This window comes from Coregonus lavaretus, assembly GCF_964263955.1.
Source record: "Coregonus lavaretus genome assembly, chromosome: 33".
In the NCBI taxonomy this organism is placed as follows: Eukaryota; Metazoa; Chordata; class Actinopteri; order Salmoniformes; family Salmonidae; genus Coregonus; species Coregonus lavaretus.
Window position 1 is genome coordinate 5,258,423 of NC_140020.1, and position 22,078 is coordinate 5,280,500.

The 22,078-nt window shown below is 40.5% G+C and overlaps 1 protein-coding gene across 1 annotated transcript in view; it reads left to right on the plus strand.

Annotated features, from left to right (window-relative positions):
* LOC311108365 (protein lin-28 homolog A-like) overlaps positions 1-22,078 on the plus strand; it is a gene marked incomplete at both ends in the record, with an annotated part of 40,680 nt that overhangs the window by 15,320 nt on the left and 3,282 nt on the right. Inside the window, one exon of the mRNA XM_084151000.1 lies at positions 15,242-15,432. Within this exon, the coding sequence (XP_084007126.1) occupies positions 15,242-15,432 (191 nt within the window). The remainder of the gene's footprint in view (positions 1-15,241; positions 15,433-22,078) is intronic.

Below are 22,078 nucleotides of genomic sequence, written 5' to 3' on the forward strand. Positions count from 1 at the left end.
GGTAGAGAGAGAGTGAGAAAGAGAGGAGGTAGAGAGAGAGTGAGAAAGAGAGGCGGTAGAGAGAGAGAGGCGGTAGAGAGAGAGGTAGAGAGAAAGAGGAGGGAGAGAGAGAGAGGCGGTAGAGAGAGAGGCGGTAGAGAGAGAGGCAGTAGAGAGAGAGGCAGTAGAGAGGTAGAGAGAGAGAAAGAGAGAGAGAGAGGAGGTAGAGAGAGAGGAGGTAGAGAGAGAGAGAGAGAGGCGGTAGAGAGAGAGGCAGTAGAGAGAGAGGCAGTAGAGAGGTAGAGAGAGAGAAAGAGAGAGAGAGAGAGGAGGTAGAGAGAGAGGAGGTAGAGAGAGAGGGAGAGAGGCGGTAGAGAGAGCGAGAGAGGAGGGAGAGAGAGGTAGGTAGAGAGAGAAAGAGAGGAGAGAGGAGGTAGAGAGAGAGAGAGAGAGAGAGAGGCGGTAGAGAGAGAGAGAGAGAGAGAAAGAGAGGAGAGAGAGGAGGTAGAGAAAGAGAGGGAGAGAGAGTGTGAAAGAGAGGAGGTAGAGAGGAGAGAGGAGAGGGAGGTAGAGGTAGAGCGAGGTAGAGGTAGAGCGAGGTAGAGGTAGAGCGAAGAGAGGTGGTAGAGGTAGAGAGTGAGAAAGAGAGGAGGTAGAGAGAGAGTGAGAAAGAGAGGAGGTAAAGCAAGAGAGAGGCGGTAGAGAGAGAGAGAGAGGCGGTAGAGAGAGAGAAAGAGAGAAAGAGGAGGTAGAGAGAAAGAGGAGGTAGAGAGAGAGTGAGAAAGAGAGGAGGTAAAGAGAGGGTGAGCGAGAGAGAGATAAATTGAAATTGAGCTGCTCCCATGTAGACCTCCGAGAGATCTTCCTGGGGGGCCCAGGCATCGGGGTTCCTGTCCAATCACTTCCTGTGTGTGTGCATGTGTGCTTCATCATCAGCTACTACTGTATCAATGAACTGCACACTCCTACACAGCCTTCTATAGTGTGTGTGAGATTTACATTTCCTCTTTTGGAGAGCTCGCCAGCTTTTAGTTAAAAACCCCCGGAAATGAGTCAGCATTTTCTACCTCAGAGGGGTATACTACAGAGCAGGATCAAGGAGTTAGCCAGCTAACTTGCCTACATATTCTAATCTAATGTTTTATCTTGTAGAAAAATAAGCTTGACATGGTCTAATTGATTTAACAAATGAAAAGACATATCTAGGTTTAGCTTTTTTAATTAACCAAGTTAGCTGGCTAACTCATTGACCCTGCTTTGTAGGACACCTCTCTGGTTTGTTGGCCATTCCGATGGGGGAAATTAATGGGGAAAGAATGGGGTTTTGGGATAAACGCAGAAAATAAGGTCTTAGGGTAACACAGGTTTAGGAGATCTTATGTTTTGTTCTATGAGAAAATATCAGTCAGTTAACATGAACTTTATGAATTATGAAGGCTTTATGTGCTTGTTTTGATTACATAAATGCTTAGCTGATGAAGATTATCTCATGTCGCAACTGTTTACAGACATCCCCCAAACAAACAAAAACCGACTCTCCGAGAATGAGTGCCCAACTGGTTAGGGATGGGCATTTGACACATTTAGACTGTTTGAGTACTCGCATGATTTTTCTTTAGAGTACTCAAATATATATATTTTTTATTTTTAGAACACGAGGCCCGCACTGGAAAAAAAGATGTGCACATTTATCTATATACACTGAACAAAAATATAAACGCAACATGTAAAGTGTTGGTCCCATGTTTCATGAGCTGAAATAAAAGATCCCAGAAATGTTGCATATGCACAAAAAGCTTATTTAGCGCAAATGTTGTACATAAATGTGTTTACATCCCTGTTTGTGAGCATTTCTCCTTTGCCAAGATAATTCATCCACCTGACAGGTGTGGCATATCGAGAAGCTGATTAAACAACTTGATCATAACACAGATGCACCTTGTGCTGGGGAAAATAAAAGGCCACTCTAAAATGTTCCATTTTGTCACACAACACAATGCCACAGATGTCTGAGGTTTTGAGGGAGTGTGCAGTTGGCCTGCTGACTGCAGGAATGTCCACCAGAGCTGTTGCCAGAGTGTTCATTCCTCTACCAAAAGCTGCCTCCAACGTCGTTCTAGAGAATTTGGCAGTACATCCAACCGGCCTCACAACCACAGACCACGTGTATGACGTTGTGTGGGCGAGCGGTTTGCTGATGTCAACGTTGTGAACAGAATGCCCCATTGTGGCGGTGGGGTTATGGTATGGGCAGGCATAAGGTACGGACAACAAACACAATTGCATTTGATCGATGGCAATTTGAATGCACAAAAATACCGTGACGAGATCCTGAGTCCTGAGTCCCATTTTTTAAAAGGTATCTGTGACCCCAGTCATGTGAAATCCATAGATTAGGGCCTACTTAATTTATTTCAATTGGCTGATTTCCTCATATGAACTGTAACTCAGTAAAATCAATGAAATTATTGCATGTTGCATTTATATTTTTGTTGTGTATAGATTGCAACAATGCCTAATTTATCATAACCATTACAGATGATAAAATCCTAATTGCTCCTTTATATATTCCTTCAATAAAAAAGCAAGTGCCACACTTCTATTGCAGTAACGTTGAAGCGCTCTGGCTAGTATAACTTAGCCAACAAGAAGTACGAAGTTAACGTTAAACGGAGCCTACCTCCGCAGGAGCAAAGAAAATAGGCTACTAAGTTCTCATAACTTTGCTTTACAGAGAGTAGGCTACTGGCAGGGGCCCGCTCAGTGGTGAGGCTGAGACAGGCTGCAATGCATGCCGGAGGAAGCAGAGGAGACAGAGAGAGGAAGCAAGTAGAGAGAGAGAGAGAGAGAGAGAGGTTAGTACAATGGTTCCCAAACTTGGGGTCAGGCCCCCATGAGGGGTCCCTTGAGAAAATCTGTACTAATCTTATCAAACACGTGTTTCAATATGAACATCTCCACATGGCCTATCATCTTATCTCGATCATCCACTGGAGTTTTATAGTTGACTCATTACCCACGTAGTTTTTTAACACTACATCGCTGATATTAATACAGAATCGTAAATGATGTTCTAATAATTCATGTGAATGTGACGATACGATCATCTGTGTGCTCTATTGATGTCTGTCTGTGCGGAGCTTGATTAGTAATGCCTAGGAATACAAATGTGAACGCTATGTAATTTGATAAAAGAGATCTATTTAAAGAGTTGATGATTTTATGCAATTCATCATTACAATTGACTGAACGGTTGCTGATGCTACACGTTTCTCATATTTCCCCCCTTTCAGGGGTATAGCATTACAGCTGTATAGCTAATAGGCTATGTGTTTGTAGATGGACTGAGGTGAATGAACCTACAGCAGCCAAGGTGATCAAGGCTGGGGTCATTTTTGCTTGTATTTGCTGTTCTCCAAAAAGCATTTTAAAGTTTTTTAAAAAATTGTATAGAAATGCAGTAAATGAGCTTCAACTTAAAAAAATAATTGCCTAATTCCGGACCTCACTAAAAACCCTTCTTACGGTCCTGGCTCTGTGTGTGTTTCCGTGCGCGTGCATGTATGAGTGCGTGTCAGCTTTCCAACCTTTTGTAGCTACTATGTCATAAAACTGATTTCAAGTCAGGCAAGTGTGGAACGGTGTGTGTGTTCTCGCATGGGGGTGGATGTGGGGGGTTGCTCCATCCTCAGGCATTCTTTAAAGACACAAAAGGGAAGGGGCTTGATTTGCAGTTCTCCCTCTGCTGGTGATCAAGTCTAAAGTAAAAGGTGAGCATAGTGTGCTGCTGCACTTGCCCTTCCTCCATCGGAAACCTCCGTGCGTGTGCGTGTGCACGAGTGCATGTGCGTTTTTTGTTTGTTTTGTTGTTGCTTTTTCTGCTGTTCCTGCCTGGTCCACTCTGTAATAATAGTTGAGCACTAGGAGATTTTTGGTTGTGTGTGTGCATGCATGTGTATGTGTGTTTTTGGAGTAGTAGAGTTTTTAAAATGGGCCCCTAGTGAGATTAACCTCTGACCTGTGTCACCATTTGGCATTCAAGCCCCACCTTTCCCCAGTTCCTGCCACCCCTCCCCAGTCCCTGCCACCCCTCCCCAGTCCCTGCCTCTAGATAGACAGTATCAGGCTTTGTCTCTAGTGCTACAGCCACACACCACCATTCCCCCCCTTCCCCTCCCACCCTTCTTCCCCCCTCCCACCCTACTTTCCACCTCCCCCTCCCACCCTTCTTCCCCCCTCCCTCCCCCTCCCACGCTTCTTCCCACCCCTCCCACCCTTCTTCCCCCTACCTCCCCCTCCCACCTTTCTTCCCACCTCCCCCTCCCACCCTTCTTCCCCCCCTCCCTCCCCCTCCCACCCTGCTTCCCACCTCCCCCTCCCACCCTTCTTCCCCCCTCCCTCCCCCTCCCACCTTTCTTCCCACCTCCCCCTGCCACCCTTCTACCCCCACCTCCCCCTCCCACCCTTCTTCCCCCCTCTCTCCCCCTCCCACCCTTCTTCCCACCCTTCTACCCCCCTCCCTCCCCCTCCCACCCTTCTTCCCCCCTCCCACCGTTCTACCCCCCCCTCCCCCTCCCAAATTCTACCCCCCTCCATCCCCCTCCCACCCTTCTTCCCACCTCCCTCCCTCCCCCTCCCACCCTTCTTCCCACCTTCCCCCTCTTTACATCAACGCTTCAAAAAATGCTGAAGAAGAAAGCAGGGAGGTCATGTGACTTCCTCTTGTGGAGTTATCCATATATGGGGAATGTGATTGGTAATTGGGATGGTGGATTGTGGGAGTTAGATTAGAAGTGGTGCTAAAAATGATTGTTTCTATGACAAACAGGAAAGTTGTAGAATATACTGAATCCATTTTTGGTAGGGGATCTATGTTTGTATTGTCTAGAACACATAGAGATGCTCCACTAATGGTTTGGTTTTGGCATTGCTTCTGAAGAAGATTGGTGGACTTGAATGCATCTTTTATATAACTATGTTTTTGTGTTTCTGTGAAATTGTAATAAGGGAAATGTTCAATTTCAATGTAATAAAGTTGTTTACTTCTTTAGTTTGTTTACTTCAGGATAAGATCATTTTTATAAATGTGTATTTGGACAGTATAAAATAATGAACATATATTTAGTTCTCAATGACCTAAGACCCTGGATCAAATACTCTTAACAGAATAGAGTTCTTGGTTTGGTTATTTTGTCATTGTCAAGTTGCATTTCCCTTGAAGTAATGGAAAGAAATTGGAGCAACAAACTGTTAAGACCTTTCAATTTCTCAGCTTAGTTTAGCAGGTAGCCACAGTATGTTTTTTTTTTGCCGATAGTTTGTTTACAGGGCTTACATTGATATAAATAATTGATAGCATGTTTTCTTAATTAGTTTTGGTCATACATTTTCTTATTGCTGAACCTGAGTACTAAATGCTGTTTTAATGCAACCAAAGCTAGCATTTAGCTAACATTTAACTCTCATGCACCTAGCATTCACCTTGCATTTGGCTAGCATTGACCACAAGTCTTTATGATTATGATCTCAACCCATCTGGTGGGTTTAGTTTTTTTAGAAACAGAAAATGTATGATAGTAAATTATATACCCATGGGCTAAAGATATTACTGAGGAATATTAAACAGAAAGGGAAACCACAGCTTTTATAATTGTGTGTAAAAAGGTCAAGCCAGTAATTTTTCAATAGTTCTGAAATTTGATTTGATAATAGGCAACTTGTTTCCGAAACAGTCTCTTGTCATACAAATCCAGTCATGGTATTGAACATTGTTTTATGAAGACAAAGTATAGTCAATGAAACCAAATTAAACTATTGATAGGAGAGCTACAGGTAGCTAGCATGTTAGCAATACTTTGATTTCCTTTTCCAAGTGGTTTTTGAAGAAATATCTGAAATGGCTTTACTGCTTTCTTATCTTATCATAATCAATCATTTTACATTTTAGTCATTTAGCAGACGCTCTTATCCAGAGCGACTTACAGTTAGTGAGTACATACATTTTTCATAGATGTATAGATGTGTGTGTGTGTGTTGCATGGACCTGGAGTTGTTATATTGTTAACGCTTTCAACCAGTCATGATGTAACCGGCTCAATCACCAATCAAAAAACAACCTTTTAGCGACAGTGTTTAAAAACATGTATATTTAATTTGGGGGAATTTTATATCGTTAGCTTGACATTTAGCACTATTCCCAAGTGGAAACGCCCAGGGTCATCTAATTAGGCACTAAACCGAAGAAAACGGACTGAAACACGGAGCGACTACCTGGATGCTCATTTTTGTTGTCTGTTGCAAAATGTTTTCAATTGCGTGACCTAATAAACACTACGTAACAGTAGGCTTTATCACACTCCTGTTTGTTTTTCAGTTACAGTTGAGAAACAATTATTTAAAAAAATTTTGGCGGCTGTGCTTCTATTTCTCTCTTGTTCATGAAGGTGGATTACATTTCATAATATACACATTTTAATACCAACGACAACCGCAGAAAACGAAACAAAAAAATACATTTGAAAAGTGTGTCCGTTTCTCTGGCCGATGTCAAATGTCCATAAGGTGTCATGGTGCGTTTAATTTTTGTTTGCTGTCCAGTTTTTATTTGTCTGAAGACAGTTCTGCTTTGAATTACAGTTAGATTTATGACCATTGTTCTCCACAGTTTTGAGCTTCTGTTTCTCCAGCCCCATACCTCAGCTTTACAGCGAAGCAGGGCTGCTGTTTTGTTGTTTTTGTAGTGTGCCAAAAATACAACTCTATTTGCAATGTTGACCTGTGTTTCTTACCGTTTTTCTTTACTAGGCTCCCATTTGCTGAAGTGAATTCAGGTTGTCACCCTACTACTGCTAGTGTGTTCATTTCTCCCCAGCCAGCTCACCTTGGTTCATTTCTCCCCAGCCAGCTCACCTTGGTTCATTTCTCCCCAGCCAGCTCACCTTGGTTCATTTCTCCCCAGCCAGCTCACCTTGGTTCATTTCTCCCCAGCCAGCTCACCTTGGTTCATTTCTCCCCAGCCAGCTCACCTTGGTTCATTTCTCCCCAGCCAGCTCACCTTGGTTCATTTCTCCCCAGCCAGCTCACCTTGTTTCATTTCTCCCCAGCCAGCTCACCTTGGTTCATTTACATCCTTTCGTCCTGATAAACCAATAGCAGAATGGTCTACTTCTTCCCCAACCCCCCTCTCTGATCAAATATGGTCCGGTCCATAATCAGTGGGCGCTAGCAGTTAGCATGTTGTTAATTTGGGCCAGGGGGGAAACGGGAACACTCTTAAGTGTTTGATGGGGGTTTGGGTAGAGGTCAGGGGTTAGGAGATGTTGGGTAGAGGTTAGGGGGCTGCAATGAAAACGTGCGGAGGAGTGTCAGCGCGGTGAGGTTTTGTCTTTGTTGGTGGTTTCTTTCCCCCTCTTCTTCTTCTTCTTCTTTGGTTTATATGCATCCTGTTGGGTCACGTCCATCTGTGACGATCGGGGCCAGCTTTGTCCACTTAGCATTTCCTGTGTGTAAAAAGCTACTTAATGGCACCACACCACATGGTCATCACCCATCCCCCTTCCTCCTCAACCTCCTCCACCACCCCTCCACACACACGGTTGTGCGCATGGACACACACACGCACGCACACACACGGTTGTGCATATGGACACACACACACACACACACACACACTGCTTCCAACAGGCGAATTCACTCCGACCAGCAGCTCCATCCAATAATTAGCCCTCACGCAGCTCCTTTCTCATTCCACTTCCTGCATCGATTACTGTGACTGGTGATGACGATGGTTAGGAGGCTATTTTCATCCAGGGCACTGGGTTCATTATTTGCTTCCTCCTTCGCAGTTTGCAGGCGCACACACACACACACACACACTCACGCATGCACGCTGCGCATGTACACACACATTCTGGAGGTAGTCTTATAAGCACAATAAGCACATAAGCATTGTTTTCTCCTCCAGTTGCTGTGAAAGACAATGTGTTCCCAGCGTACCTGGTAAATTAACGATGAAAAATAGATAAACACACAAACATCACTCGGAAACAGAACACACACACACACACTCACACTCACACTCGGACCAAATCCTTATTATTTGTATGTGGAATTGGACATAGCACATGGGTAACTCTCAGAATAGGCAGGCAGTTTGGAGGAGTGTGGGGGTTGGTTGGTCGGTGTGCTCCCTGCCTCTTTCCCTGTCAGTGGGTCCTCTTTCTGGGGGGAGGGGGTTATACGCCCCTGACCCAGGGATTTCTGGCGCTGACCTGCAGGGCTCCTGATCAAATGGAGGTTTTGTTCCTGGTCCCTCCCAGGCCTGGCCTGATCAGGAGTTGCTCCTCCATTGGAGCTGAACAGAATGTGCTGGAGGCATTTCCACCACCCCCCCCCCATCTCTTTCTCACCTCCCCTTCTCCCTCTTGCGCACCCCCCCACCCTGCTCCAGGCCACTCCTCCATTTTGTTATTTCGTCTGACCGTGCCCTCTCTTGACCTCTGTGTGTAAACTGAAACCAGGCAGGACACCCGCCAGGTTACTTGAGAGGAGGGGACTCAAGTTGCAGGTTCTGATTCTTGAGGTTTGCACACACACACACACAGACATGCATGCATGTTCGTGCATGCTAACACACACACACACACACACACACACACACACACACACACAGACATACAGGCACAAGCACATCTGGCATAACATGCATTCCTTTGTCCAGAATGTATTTTATTAGGGAATAACTCAATTTCATTCATCTGATTAAATTCATAGTTGAATAGCTTGAATAAAGTCCTACGGCAATTTGTAATTACTGACACATTCTTTTACACACATAAGAGATACTGTGGTTATATCAAAAGCCAATTGTATATCTTTACTGTAATTTCCTAGATACTAGATATTCATTAAAGTATCAAGGAAATGTGAGTTTACATATTTCTAGTGGACAAAAGGACTTCATAGGACCACTATGAAGGTTCAGGGGGCGGGGATGCCAAGTGAAACCACTGAAATTTGACCCGGAAACACATGCTGATTTCATAAAATGATGACGGGAGCGAACGAGGAAGGCTCTCATTGATTGGCTGAGCCAGAGGATCAATGACTAGTCATGAGTATGCCTTGAAAGAAATGGAGAGGGGCAGTTCTGCTGATTTATTATTAAATGCCCGTAATATTTTAGAATTTAAAATAAGCTATCCATACCCATTATAAAGTTGCTTGGATTGAGATCATATATGACCTATTTGAAGTTGTGGTTTAGTTTGTTTTGATGCTATATATCTATCTACAGTTGAAACAGTTTGATATATAAAGCCTACCCTGGTTGTGTCATTAGCAACTTGTATGCATATTCATTCAGTTCATCATGACATCACCCTTTTCTTCCATTCTCTGTCCTTTAAGCTTTTTTCTTTCCCCTAATCCCTTGTTTTGTCGTGAGTGTGTGCCCTGTTGAATAGATGTGTAGAATCCTTGCTGTCTCTCATTCCATCCTATCCTTTTCCATATCCCAATCCAAAACATCCAGAACATTCTCCTTCTTTCAGCTAGCTGAATATCCCAATCCAAAACATCCAGAACGGTCTCCTTCTTTCAGCTAGCTGCATATCCCAAACCAAAACATCCAGAACGGTCTCCTTCTTTCAGCTAGCTGCATATCCCAATCCAAAACATTCAGAATGGTCTCCTTCTTTCAGCTAGCTGCATATCCCAATCCAAAACATCCAGAATATTCTCCTTCTTTCATCTAGCTGCATATCCCAATCCAAAACATCCAGAACGGTCTCCTTCTTTCAGCTAGCTGCATATCCCAATCCAAAACATCCAGAACGTCTCCTTCTTTCAGCTAGCTGCATATCCCAATGCAAAACATCCAGAACGGTCTCCTTCTTTCAGCTAGCTGCATATCCCAATCCAAAACATCCAGAACGGTCTCCTTCTCTCAGCTAGCTGCATATCCCAATCCAAAACATCCAGAACATTCTCCTTCTTTCAGCTAGCTCTATATCCCAATCCAAAACATCCAGAACGGTCTCCTTCTTTCAGCTAGCTGCATATCCCAATCCAAAACATCCAGAACGTCTCCTTCTTTCAGCTAGCTGCATATCTCAATGCAAAACATCCAGAACGGTCTCCTTCTCTCAGCTAGCTGCATATCCCAATCCAAAACATCCAGAACATTCTCCTTCTTTCAGCTAGCTCTATATCCCAATCCAAAACATCCAGAACGGTCTCCTTCTTTCAGCTAGCTGCATATCCCAATCCAAAACATCCAGAACGTCTCCTTCTTTCAGCTAGCTGCATATCCCAATGCAAAACATCCAGAACGGTCTCCTTCTTTCAGCTAGCTGCATATCCCAATCCAAAACATCCAGAACGGTCTCCTTCTCTCAGCTAGCTGCATATCCCAATCCAAAACATCCAGAACATTCTCCTTCTTTCAGCTAGCTCTATATCCCAATCCAAAACATCCAGAACGGTCTCCTTCTTTCAGCTAGCTGCATATCCCAATCCAAAACATCCAGAACGTCTCCTTCTTTCAGCTAGCTGCATATCTCAATGCAAAACATCCAGAACGGTCTCCTTCTCTCAGCTAGCTGCATATCCCAATCCAAAACATCCAGAACATTCTCCTTCTTTCAGCTAGCTCTATATCCCAATCCAAAACATCCAGAACGGTCTCCTTCTTTCAGCTAGCTGCATATTCCAATCCAAAACATCCAGAACCGGCTCCTTCTCTCAGCTAGCTGCATATCCCAATCCAAAATATCCAGAACGGTCTCCTTCTTTCAGCTAGCTGCATATCCCAATCCAAAACATCCAGAACGGTCTCCTTCTTTCAGCTAGCTGCATATCCCAATCCAAAACATCCAGAACGGTCTCCTTCTCTCAGCTAGCTGCATATCCCAATCCAAAACATCCAGAACATTCTCCTTCTTTCAGCTAGCTCTATATCCCAATCCAAAACATCCAGAACGGTCTCCTTCTTTCAGCTAGCTGCATATCCCAATCCAAAACATCCAGAACGTCTCCTTCTTTCAGCTAGCTGCATATCCCAATGCAAAACATCCAGAACGGTCTCCTTCTCTCAGCTAGCTGCATATCCCAATCCAAAACATCCAGAACATTCTCCTTCTTTCAGCTAGCTCTATATCCCAATCCAAAACATCCAGAACGGTCTCCTTCTTTCAGCTAGCTGCATATCCCAATCCAAAACATCCAGAACGTCTCCTTCTTTCAGCTAGCTGCATATCCCAATGCAAAACATCCAGAACGGTCTCCTTCTTTCAGCAAGCTGCATATCCCAATCCAAAACATCCAGAACGGCTCCTTCTTTCAGCTAGCTGCATATCCCAATCCAAAACATCCAGAACGGCTCCTTCTTTCAGCTAGCTGCATATCCCAATCCAAAACATCCAGAACGGTCTCCTTCTTTCAGCTAGCTGCATATTCCAATCCAAAACATCCAGAACGGTCTCCTTCTCTCAGCTAGCTGCATATCCCAATCCAAAATATCCAGAACGGTCTCCTTCTTTCAGCTAGCTGCATATCCCAATCCAAAACATCCAGAACGGTCTCCTTCTTTCAGCTAGCTGCATATCCCAATCCAAAACATCCAGAACGGTCTCCTTCTCTCAGCTAGCTGCATATCCCAATCCAAAACATCCAGAACGGTCTCCTTCTTTCAGCTAGCTGGAGTGCGCTAAGCTAATCACCTACTGCTTACTAGCAGGAGAGAGGGAATAAATTAGTGCAGGAAGGGATAAATGAATGAATGAATGAATACTTTGTGTGGAATCATGTATGATTGAGGAGTCTTTTTCACTCTTTGTGAAACCTCAAGGTGTTTAAATGATGAGAGGAATGTGTAAATTCCCCTGTCTTTCATAGTTATGGCATTTTCCCAACGATTTTCTTTATAAAGAGTTTCAGTTGTGCTTTGAGTGATGAGGTTAGTAGTGGTGATGTCTTTATTGTCAAGAAGCACAAATATTTGTCCTCACCAAAATGGCAAAACTATATACTCTACTCTACATCATGTATAGTGAAATCTCTGATTGAACTACAGTGCTGATTTTATCACTTTGAATTGGTATAATTGGCTTTAGATATTTTGTAGTTTACAGTACTTTAAGTAAAATGTTATGTCAATTTTGGAGATGCAGTTGGTTAAGTATTTCAATTAACCATACAGTAATGTAAAACTTGTTTAAAAAAAATAATGATTTCAATGGGTTATCCCAATATGTGTCTGTGTATAACAGAAGTATTTGTTTCTATGTTATCATGTGAAAAGTGTTAGAAATTATGCTAAATTGTATTTTAGGTATTTTTTTTTATGTGAGTAAGTACTTGGCATATTTAGAAAACTTAGTGAAGTAGAAATGATTAAATATATTGAATCATTTAGTGGTTTAGAGATTTGAAGTATATAATTTCCTTGGTTAGGATATTTAAGTGTTTGGACTGCCTTTTTTAACCCTCACTTGTACAATTTCTTTGGTTGAGGGAAATTGCTGTCTTTATTTCAAGTAATACTTTTTTTTGTTTTTGATTTTGAATAATTGTTAGATATATCGTCAGGATAAGTCTAAATCTAAACTAGAACAGTTAGTAGCTGTTAATGCAGAATAATGACTGATTTTCATGTATTCAAATCATTAGTAGATAATAAATGTATGTTGATTAGTCAATAGATATCACATGTTCCATTTAGAAAGCTTCAGGGTATGTGAGATTATTAAAATATTTTTAAAAAAAAACAGTTACTATAAAGCTATTAAAGATGCTTTAATATCTATCTTCTTTCTAAGCAACATTTTGTGTGAAGAAATAATAAAATGAATTATAGCAAATATACACACATCTATTTAAAAACGGGTTAATTTGCAAATAAATTCCTTGTTTCATCTTTGAAGAAATAAACTGTAATGACTTTAATGCAGGTATTATTTCTATGTCTTTCCTATTGGTTTCCAAAGATAATATTGAACTAATAATATTTATATAAAAGATTAATACAAAATAAAGCAATACATTGGACCAGATTTACAAAGCAATTGCATTGTACCTATTATATTTTCGTGAAACATGAACATGATATGATTGGTAACACCTTATTTGGATAGTCCATCTGTAGATGCTCTACAGACTTTCAGTAACATTTCAACTATCTATCTACTAACCCTTACCCTAACCTTAAACCTTATTCTATCTACTAACCCTTACCCTAACCTTAAACCTTATTCTAAATCAACTATCTATCTACTAACCCTTACCCTAACCTTAAACCTTATTCTATCTACTAACCCTTACCCTAACCTTAAACCTTATTCTATCTACTAACCCTTACCCTAACCTTAAACCTTATTCTATCTACTAACCCTTACCCTAACCTTAAACCTTATTCTATCTACTAACCCTTACCCTAACCTTAAACCTTATTCTATCTACTAACCCTTACCCTAACCTTAAACCTTATTCTATCTACTAACCCTTACCCTAACCTTAAACCTTATTCTAAATCAACTATCTATCTACTAACCCTTACCCTAACCTTAAACCTTATTCTAAATCAACTATCTATCTACTAACCCTTACCCTAACCTTAAACCTTATTCTAAATCAAATCAAATCAAATTTTATTTGTCACATGCACCGAATACAACCAGTGTAGACCTTACAGTGAAATGCTTACTTACAAGCCTTTAATCAACAATGCAGTTTTAAGAAAAATAAGTGTTAAGTTAAAAATAGAAAAGTACAAATAACAAAAGAAGAAATGAAAAACTAACGGTAACCTTAGCAAGCAGTTGCTTATCAACAGATAGTTTGTTAGTTTGACCATCAGATGCAAAATCCGGACTATCCAATTAAAGTGTGACCAAATAGTTTTATATGCATGAACTTTAATGGTTTATAGTCTTATTTTTGCCTTACCATTTTATCTTCTGAACTTGTTTACCATAGATAAACACAAGCAAAATTTGCACTGTTGTAAATGACTTAGTAAAGCTAACCCAAACCATTTCTTCCCAACTGTTTTCTGTTTTTATACATTCAGCCTCTCTTTCTACTCTGTCACTCAATGTCCATATTTCTCTCTTCCGTGGTTTCATTTTTCTCTGTGTACTGCTCTCGCCTTCCTCCATTTTCATATTCTCTCTAATGTTTGACTCTCCATTCTCAGTCTTTCCTAGTCTCTTTCTCTCGCTCTCTGTGTCTGTCTCTCTCGCTCTCTGTCTCTCGCTCTCTGTGTCTCTCGCTCTCTGTGTCTCTGTCTCTCTCGCTCACTGTGTCTCTCGCTCTCGGTCTCTCTCGCTCTCTCTGTCTCTCTCTCTTCTTTCTGTCTCTTCTTTCTTTCTGTGTCTCTTCTTTCTTTCTTTCTTTCTTTCTGTGTCTCTTCTTTCTTTCTTTCTTTCTTTATTTCTTTCTTTCTTTTTTTCTTTCTTTCTTTTTGTCATTTTTTCTGTCTTTCTATCTATTTTTCTGTTTTTTTGTCTTTTTTCTTTCTTTCTTTTTTGTCTTTTTTATTTGTCTTTCCTTCTTTCTTTCTTTCTTTTATTCTTTCTTTTTTTCTTTCTTTATTTCTTTCTCTTTTTCTGTCTTTTTTTCTATTTTCTTTTTTAATTTTTTTCTTTCTTTCTTTCTTTTTTTTCTTCTTTCTTTCTTTCTTTCTTTCTTTTTGTCATTTTTTCTTTCTTTCTTTCTTTCTTTCTTTCTTTCTTTCTTTCTTTCTTTCTTTCTTTCTTTCTTTCTTTCTTTCTTTCTTTCTTTCTTTCTTTCTTTCTTTCTTTCTTTCTTTCTTTCTTTCTTTCTTTCTTTCTTTCTTTCTTTCTTTCTTTCTTTCTTTCTTTCTTTCTTTCTTTCTTTCTTTCTTTCTTTCTTTCTTTCTTTCTTTCTTTCTTCACCCTATTCGTCCCCCCCTGTCAGTTTCCTTCTGTCTAAGTGGGAACTAAAATGGGGGGGAATGAGGAAGGGATGCACCTTTTTCTCAGAAGGATACATTTGTTGCTGTGACAGTTGTTTTACAATGGCATGGTGTAAAATTGTTTTGTCTAATTGTTGAAAAGATAAATGCCAGTCCAAAAATCATTTATTGTAACAGTGCAGCGTTTCTTAAAAGGGGTGGTCTGGATGTAATTGTAATTACATGGTAATAATTCAGTATCTTTTTAAAGGATGGTCTGGTCGGTGTAATTCAAATTATATGGAAGCATTTCTTAAAGGGCTGGTGTGTTTCTTTTTTCCTCCACAGAGTAAACTGGTGATGGAGGGCTTCCGCAGCCTGAAGGAGGGCGAGCAGGTGGAGTTCACCTTTAAGAAGTCCTCCAAGGGCCTGGAGTCCCTGCGGGTGACGGGGCCGGGCGGGGGACCGTGTGCGGGCAGCGAGAGGAGACCAAAAGGGAAGATCCCGCTCCAGAAGAACCGCAAACCAAAGGGAGACCGGTGAGTACAAGAGCAAAGCATGCTGGGAAGGCTCTGATTGACAGGAAGTACAATGTGGATGGAGATTTGCTGCACAGGTTTTTTAAATGACATGGGCGAAATGGCTGTTACTTTGGGAAATGCCAGGGACATTTACATTTTAGTCATTTTAGCAGACGCTCTTATCCAGAGCGACTTAGTGAGTGAGTGCATACATTTTTCATACTGGCCCCCCGTGGGAATCGAACCCACAATCCTGGCGTTGCAAACGCCATGCTCTACCAACTGAGCTACACAGGACTACCTCACGATGCGATATTATCACGATACTTAGGTGCCAATACGATATATATTGCGATTCTAAACATATTGCTCACTATATGTCAGCTGCAGAGAGACGAGAGAGCGTGATAAAATTTGTTTTGATCAGTCATGGAAATAAAGGTGCTGAAATCATGTTGGCTCACTATTTAAAAAGAAGATGGAGAAACACGCTATAGGATCAAAAATACCAGAGTTTTGGAGCATGTACAGCCGACTAGCGGTGTTGCTTTATTTGTTTTTTGAAACCAGGTTTGCTGTGAGCTGGAAGGGAGTTCCATTCAATCATGACTTTGTATACTACTGTACGTTTCCTTGAATTTATTCTGGACCTGGGGACTCTGAATAGACCCATGGTGGCATGTCTGGTGGGGTAAGTGTGTGTGTATCAGTGCTGTGTGCAAGTGACGATACAGATATGTATATGTAACTGTATCGATCCCCCCAATCACTACTGCTACTGGAAACCAGCGTTAAAGTGACGTTGGACAACAAATAATTAAAAAGGCTAAGCTGATTCTAAATATGGTTTCTAAATGTGGTTTGAAAATATATATGAGTTAACATTTGTTAACATATATATTAGTTAACATTTGAAAAGTCATCTGTTGATTTACGCTCTAATTTTACTGACAAAGACAACCGAAATGAAATACATTTTTTGTTGTTGATGGGTATTAATATGGCAGGTAATTTTTGTATTAGCCTTACAAATCTATATGTTTCTGTCTTCATTAGTTGGATATTTATCAGGGGGCCTAGATTGTAGATTTAACACTGATCTAAGTACACAGCGATTGCCATGGTTATTCTGCTTGATTCATGCATTGAATAGGGCACTAGCTATTTCAGCTATTTAAAGTCAATTTATCACCTTCCAGGATCTTAAAATTGTGCCTGGGTAGGTTTGTGTGAATCTCAATGCATTTTAATGCAGGCATTATGATAGGGGGTGTTTTGACTATATCTGAAGACACAGTCTGTGGTGTTGGACTGTACTATTACAATACTTTTTAAGGAGTAGTGAACGTTAAATGTAGCTCCCTCCCTCCCTCCCTCTTCTCCTCTTCTACTGTGAAAACATGCAGTTCCTTCTCCTCTCCATGTGTCAGAGCACCTGGTGCTGCAGTGAACACAGAGTGCCGGACTGGGATGGAGCTATATGTGGCTGCCATCGTAGGAGGCTACTTCACATAGTTCCACTGTACAGTGTACATTAAAGCCAAAATCTGGAGTTTGTGTATCCACTTGCAGTAAGCTAAGGGATGGGGGCTGGAGAAATGTAACCTAACTACTCTCAAATTCATACACGCAGCTCAAGTTATTCTTCAAGAATCAATGGGTATAGGGCAGGCTGTCATCAAAGGACCATTGAACAGAAGGAAATATCCCAGATTATTCCTTTAAAAAAAAGAAAATGAAACTATATGCCTTTAATGTTTGCGATGCCAAGGCTTATGTAATTCTTTCCCTACAATGGATGTGAGATGGACAGTGCCTTCAGAAAGTATTCATACCGCTTGACTTATTCCACATTTTGTTGTTACAGCCTGAATTCAAAATGGATTAAATTGATTTTTCTCTCTCACCTATCTACACACAATACCCCATAATGACAGTGTTTAAAAAAATATATTATTATTTTTGCAAATGTATTGAAAATGAAATACAGAAATATCTAATTTACATACAGTAAGTATTCACACCCCTGAATCAATACATGTTAGAATCACCTTTGGTAGTGATTACAGCTGTGAGTCTTTCTGGATAAGTCTCTAAGAGCTTTGCACACCTGGATTGTACAATATTTGCACATTATTCTTTTTAAAATTCTTCAACCTCTGTCAAGTTTGTTGTAGATCATTGTTAAACAGCCATTTTCAAGTTTTTCCATAGATTTATAAAACAATTTAAATCAAAACTGTAACTAGTCACTACAGATCTGGGTTCAATCCCGGGCTGTTTCTCTGCCAGCCGCGATCGGGAGACCCATGAGGGTACTATATAATGCATCCAACTCAAATCTCAGACTGCCCATCTTAATCTTTTATTTTTATTGGCCAGTCTGAGATATGGCTTTTTCTTTGCAACTCTGCCTAGAAGGTCAGCATCCCGGAGTCGCCTCTTCACTGTAGACGTTGAGAATGGTGTTTTGCGGGTACAATATAATGAAGCAGCCAGTTGAAGACCTGTGAGGCGTCTGTTTCTCAAACTAGACCAACTAATGTAGTTGGCCTCTTGCTCAGTTGTGCACCGGGGCCTCCCACTCCTCTTTCTCAAGAAGGCCAGTTTTTTTTGCTTCTTTAATCAGCACAACAGTTTTCAGCTGTGCTAACATAATTGCAAAAGGGTTTTCTAATGATCAATTAGCCTTTTTAAAATGATAAACTTGGATTAGCAAATACAACGTGCCATTGGAACACAGGACTGATGATTGCTGATAATGGGCCTCTGTACGCCTATGTAGATATTCCATAAAAAATCAGCTGTTTCCAGCTACAATAGCCATTTACAACATTAACAATGTCTACACTGTATTTCTGATCAATTTGATGTTATTTGAATGGACAAAAAAATTGCTTTTCTTTCGAAAACAAGGACATTTCTAAGTGACCCCAAACTTTTGAACGGTAGTGTATGTGTGTGTGTGTACAGCCAAATTACAAAAACACTATTCGTTGTGTTTCAATGTGTAGCATATGCAAAACTTTATAGCCTATTTTTTTTTTATCCACCTCACGGTTCAGCGGTCAGAGATTTGAGCAAATATATCTCATATAGTAATTTGGATATATATATATATATATATATATAATATAATATAATATAATATAATATAATAATAATATAATATGCCATTTAGCAGACGCTTTTATCCAAAGCGACTTACAGTCATGCGTGCATACATATTTTTATGTATGGGTGGTCCCGGGAATCGAACCCACTATCTTGGCGTTACAAGCGCCGTGCTCTACCAGCTGAGCTACAGAGGACCACATATACCGCTATATATATCATATAGTGGACACCAAAGCCTATAGGCCTATGCATCTAATGCCCTGATGCATTTAGTGCTCAAATCTCTGACCGCTGAACCGTGAGGTGGATAATGAATGATTTAGGAAAAAATAAAACAATAGGCTATAAAGTTTTGCATATGCAACACATTGAAACACAACAAATAGTGTTTTTGTAATTTGGCTGTTTTTAAGGACACGTAAATGTGGCTAATTTGGTCAATATTGCTTCTTTATTGATGATGCTGGCTGTGTGGGTGGATGCCCTAATGGATTACGCACCGAATGCATATGGCTGACCGGTACATATTTCAAATGTCCGATAAATTAAAATCTTCCCAGTCACTTGTCCAATGACAAATGTTCATAACGGAAACCCTAATATATACTGTATAGGCTATAGTAGGCTACAAAATAAACTTTCTAGTGACACTGACTCACCCAATGATGAAGATGATGGCCGATGCGCTCGTGCCAATATCTCAAGATAAGATACTTTGAAAAACAAAACATGCATAGCTTCTATAGACAGATTTGTGCTCCCTTTTCAGAAGTAGACATTTGCTTTCCAAACGGTAGGCCTTCGTTTTTCTCGTGATTTGTATTTTGAAATTTGTGAAAGGCAAACTGACAGCCGCAACCAACCATAGAAATTGAATCCATAGATGGCAATTCCCGTTCAAGTCAGGACTGGCAGCCATTGCTAGTGTACCCATGAGTTTAGCAGTCAGTGCCAGGGTTAGAGGTTCCAGAACCCTTCTATGGATTATACAGTATCTATGGCCACAACACAACAAGCTGTTCTATATTTGGCGTGCATGCTGCCCAAATTGCGGCCTTCCTGACTCTTAATGGCTTGTGTTAAAAGTTAATCCACAGGTATTTTTTTAGAAGCTATTGATCCTCTGTAGCTAAAATGTCTGTTCTTAAATAGATGGTGTGTAGAACATATACAGATGGACTATCCAAATAAAGTGTTACCGGAAACTCTGTTTAGCTCATCAATCAAATGCTTTTAAATGCATGGGGAGGAGTGCACAAGTACAAACTTTGAGAGAAGTGACATAGAGGTCTTAGTTCTTGCACTAAAGTTGCCAGTTTAAATTATTAGATGCCAAACTGTTAGACATGGGGCAAGAGAGCTTCAGTGTATCAGTATAATGTTAGGGGTTTAAGATATGGTGAGAAGTGTGATATTAGGGTGGCAGGTAGCCTAGTGGTTAAGAGCGTTGGGCCAGAATTGCTGGTTTGAATCGCTGAGCCGACTACGGGAAAATCTATTGATGTGCCCTTTAGCAAGGCACTTAACCCTAATTGCTCCTGTAAATTGCTCTGGATAAGCTAAATTATTAAAAAAATGTTTTGCTGTTTAATGTTGACTAAAACTAAAGGAATATTTCACTACTCAATCCATTTTAAGCATAACAGTAAACCAGAGTTAAGAATAGGTCTAAATTATCTCTCAGCAATTGAGTTAGTCACATAGGATTTAAATGGTCCTGTTTCAGCTCATATCTGTCAGAAGTTAGGTGGTTGCTATGGTTACTTTCTGGTACTCACTAAGGAGAATTGGGATTCGGTAACTTAACCTTCTGGGCAATAACAGGTGCTTCTTTTGATCAATCCCAATTAGGGTTGCAAAATCTGCTAACTCCCCAAAATCCATGTTTTTACAGAAAGTGGAGGAATTTGTATTTCCTGATTATTACCTTAAGGGAATCTTTTTAACTGGGATTTCTGGAAAACCTAGGAATTTGCGTAAAGTTACCGGATTTTTTGCAACCCTAATCCCAATACAATAATAATTTTACCATCACCAATTTATCTTGGCATAAGGCATATTCATTAAAATATAAACAGAGTTTATTCTCAACACTCATAAGAGTTAATTTAACACTAAAACAATGTTTACTTTCAGCGTTAAATTTACACTGACACATTTGCTGTCACCAGGAATTGATAACAGAATAAAAGGAGAATAAACCATATGATGTTTGGTCATTGCTCCAATCCCAGGGAGGTGTGTCCGCGCTTCTCTAAGGACAAACGAGGCGGTCTAGGCTATATTTAGTCTGAGTCCCAAATGGCACCCTATTCCCTATATACAGTAGTGCACTACATTTGACCAGATTCATATGGGCCCTGGTCAAAAGTAGTGCACTGAATAGGGGGCCATTTCGGATGCAGGCATAGGCCAAGTATTACCACGGTAACCACCACAAGCTCCTTAGTAACCCACAAGGTCCCAGTGAAGTGTGTCTAAACCATTTCATAGCTCGGTAAGAGCACATAATGGGAATTGGAATATCGAGATGACGAGATCTTATTGCTCAACTAAACAAGATGTCTGCACTGAGGTCAATTCCTGTTTAAGCCTGTTTGGTTATTGAATTGGATATGGAGTTTGAATCACGCAATGGCGTTTTTTTGTTATAGCATTGCCTTTTTCAATTCAGTTTTCTCAGGCAGTTCAAGTGGAATTGAAATGTACTTGACCCTTGATCGGCACATTGTTTTTATTGTGGTTGGATGACAAGGTGTGTGGGTGAGAGAGCGATGGATTGTGTGTTTTTAACACGGGACGGACGGTTCATCTCAACATCCTTCATTAAGTTCAGCTTACTTCTAAATTGTTCTGCTGCTGTGCTCTTTATTAGTTATTGAGTGGTTTGTTGGTCTTTTAACAGTGATCTTAAAGATGCAACGAAATGCACCAAGGCTAGCTTCTAATGCTCACCATCGATTGTGTCTGAGAATCAATGTAATGGAACGCCAACCGTTGTTTTCCGAAGCCTTTTCCAAGCCATAATGTCTTTCAATACAATGCACCAACTGTGTTCCATGCAACATTGAGAAAACTCCCTATATGAGGATTGTATTGAAGGTGATGCGTCTTTGATCCCACTTCAAAACAAAACATGACTTTTGCATCATTTTTTTTATGATGTTTGCTGTACTGAAAGTGCTCGATCTTGAAAACCTGACTGCTGTGGTCTAATGAACAAAATACCATTTTTAAATAATAAAGAAGTGTAGTTCCTTTCAGGCCAATTATTTACTATAGAAGCTCCTACAATAATGAATATGGAAACAGGCTAAATAGAGGGTGGTGAAAGGGATTTATGCCACATTTGGTATCAAACGTCAGGACCTTTTATATCACCTTTTATGTAGTATGACTTTGTTTAGAAATTATTTGTGAAGAGCATCTATGTTGTGCTTATGAAGACTTTATGAATAAAACCCATATTTTTGTTGTTGTTGTCGTTTAAGGACCGTGTTAATTTTTTTTTCTTCCAGAGGATGAAAGTTGGGAAATTAATGTATTA